The sequence below is a fragment of the Triticum aestivum genome, chromosome 5D (genome assembly GCF_018294505.1).
Source record: "Triticum aestivum cultivar Chinese Spring chromosome 5D, IWGSC CS RefSeq v2.1, whole genome shotgun sequence".
Lineage (NCBI taxonomy): Eukaryota > Viridiplantae > Streptophyta > Magnoliopsida > Poales > Poaceae > Triticum > Triticum aestivum.
In genome coordinates this window covers 155,194,696-155,196,883 of record NC_057808.1, presented here as the reverse complement: position 1 = coordinate 155,196,883, position 2,188 = coordinate 155,194,696, and the positions used below count along the sequence as shown (strand labels likewise).

At 42.1% G+C, this 2,188-nt stretch overlaps 1 protein-coding gene across 1 annotated transcript in view; it reads right to left on the bottom strand.

The window, feature by feature from the left end:
- Nucleotides 1–755: 755 nt before the first annotated feature.
- The window catches only part of LOC123119938 (E3 ubiquitin-protein ligase UPL1), a 13,689-nt gene continuing 12,256 nt past the window's right edge, over nt 756–2,188 (bottom strand). Inside the window, exons 12-15 of the mRNA XM_044539916.1 lie at nt 1,910–2,158; nt 1,686–1,825; nt 1,352–1,458; nt 756–1,248 (exon numbers count right to left, since the gene is read on the bottom strand). Coding sequence (XP_044395851.1) covers nt 1,146–1,248; nt 1,352–1,458; nt 1,686–1,825; nt 1,910–2,158 — 599 coding nt within the window. The 3' untranslated portion in view covers nt 756–1,145. The remainder of the gene's footprint in view (nt 1,249–1,351; nt 1,459–1,685; nt 1,826–1,909; nt 2,159–2,188) is intronic.

Sequence of the window (2,188 nt, the reverse complement as noted above, 5' to 3'; positions counted from 1 at the left end):
TGCGGGCGAGATCGAACTGAAAGCGCCATGGCTCTCGTTAGGCGGGTTGTGTAGCTAAAGTTATATGTTCAATAAGACATCATCATCAATAAAGACTACACACAGTTTTCATTACCATTCAATATCTCTCATGAAACCCATGCCGCCTTCCTCTGACCAGCTTTGCTACACATAGTATGTCCTTCTTTGTATTGTGCCATGGTCCGTCTCCCATGAAACCCATGCCGCCTTCCTCTGACCAGCTTTGCTACCGCACCAAAACTTGAATCAGTGATGCTACTTGGACAAATAGGACACACCTATGAGGAACATCATGATGGATGCTCCTATTGTGTCACTAGTTTCTAAGGAACTATCCACTCAGCGTCCCATTTGTGTTTTAGGCATGTCACCATGATAGAAGTTGGAACAAACAACTGCCCCGCACAGCGTCCCCTTTGTGTTTTAGCCATGTCATATAAGTTGCTCACAAGATTAACAAAGTCGCGACTCGTATCCTCTTTTACTGCTGGAATTCAGGGCACTGTACCAAGGGATGTCCTCACAAGGAAGCAAATGTTATGTTAGGAGACACTTTATATTACACATTTACATGGAGATGTTTGATACGAGACATGAAAGCGACTAGGATACTCTTTGCTGTGACCATCAGACCATACGGTTTTTCTTACGTGGTTTGACCTTTGGGAGGTATTGAATGATTAACAGATGCAACCACAAGAAGAGGCATAAGAGACGAGATGAGTAACAGATTATGAGAAAATTGCACTCGTCTTATTGCTGCATTCCACATCTATTCCGCACATCTATAAAAGACTTCAAAAGATCTTCCAGCTAAATCCAATGTAAACAAGATAGAAAAATATTATGAACATCAAATAGTTGGTGTCTGTTTAAACTCCCACTCACTGCACATTCTTTGCAGTAACTTGTTTGCAATGCAATGATTCTGGTAGATCTCGGCCATGTCCCAACAAATATCGAGAACCTCCTGGTAGTGCCTAAGGCTGATGCTTCATGTTGCCAACTAGTGGGATCTAGCAGACTGTGGAACAAGCACGCACACATTCCCACTTGCCTATTGCAACTCCCGTACTATCTGTACAAATACCCAGCAGCGAATGCACAAGTGCGGGAATGACTGATTAACCAAATCCAAACCCTTCATTTGCCTCATGAATAGCCAATAGCAACCTCTCCTGCAGCTGGTCTTTGGATGTGTATTCAGGCAAGTCCAGTTGGTTAAAGCTGCAGCGAGCAGAAGCAGAATAGCAAATCAGTATATACCTAAATGAAACAATTATGGTTGCTGACAAGTCAAAAGCATAACGGACTAGTGAAGATTGGTTACCAAGTATGAGCTGAGGGCAGATGGTTGGTGCTGCCGTATGCCTTGTGTATCTGGAACCTTTGTGGCCCAGATATTCCTTGGAGCGCACTGAAACCCTCCAAAGGTACCTGCAGTTCAGCTCAAAGCATAAAACACCACATATAACATATACTAAGAGAATCCATTGACAGCAGAATGTATGCTGCAGCAAAGATACATAAATTGAATTCTATATAAAAATGTTTCGAGAAATCGGTCTCAAAGGAAGGGATCGTGAGTTAACAGGTACCCTAGAACAAATTTTCATAAACAATAATAGCTTCACAATTTAAAAGGTCGTGCTTTCACCAAATACCTTTGAAGTGCCAGTAACGAACTGGAGAAATCGAGCTTTGTCCTCCTTGCTGAAACCTTGTACAATTTCCCAGAACCATTGAATAACTGGAGAAGCTATGCTGTAGCCAGAATACTCGGTATTTGCCTTTAGGTCGTCCACTGAAAGCAGATGTACAAAATAAGTAGAGCACATGCAAGATCTAAACGGATCATTATAGAACTGAATTAACTCTTTCAACTCACAGTCAATATCAGGGAGTCCACTGATTAGCAGTTCAAACTCTTTGTCGTTAAAAATGGATATTAGCTCGCGAGGAATGAGTTCATTAAATCCTTCCATGAAAGCATTAATCTGAGGCCTAATTGCAGTGGTTAAACGATGCTCTGCTACCCTATCCACATATTCATGCTTGTTCTCCTCAGTGACCCTAATGTTACGCCCTCCAGGAATCAACTCACAATCAGTTACCTGCATAGAGTTGGTACTCAGTCACCACATTAACCAAAGAGAGAAAGGTGCGA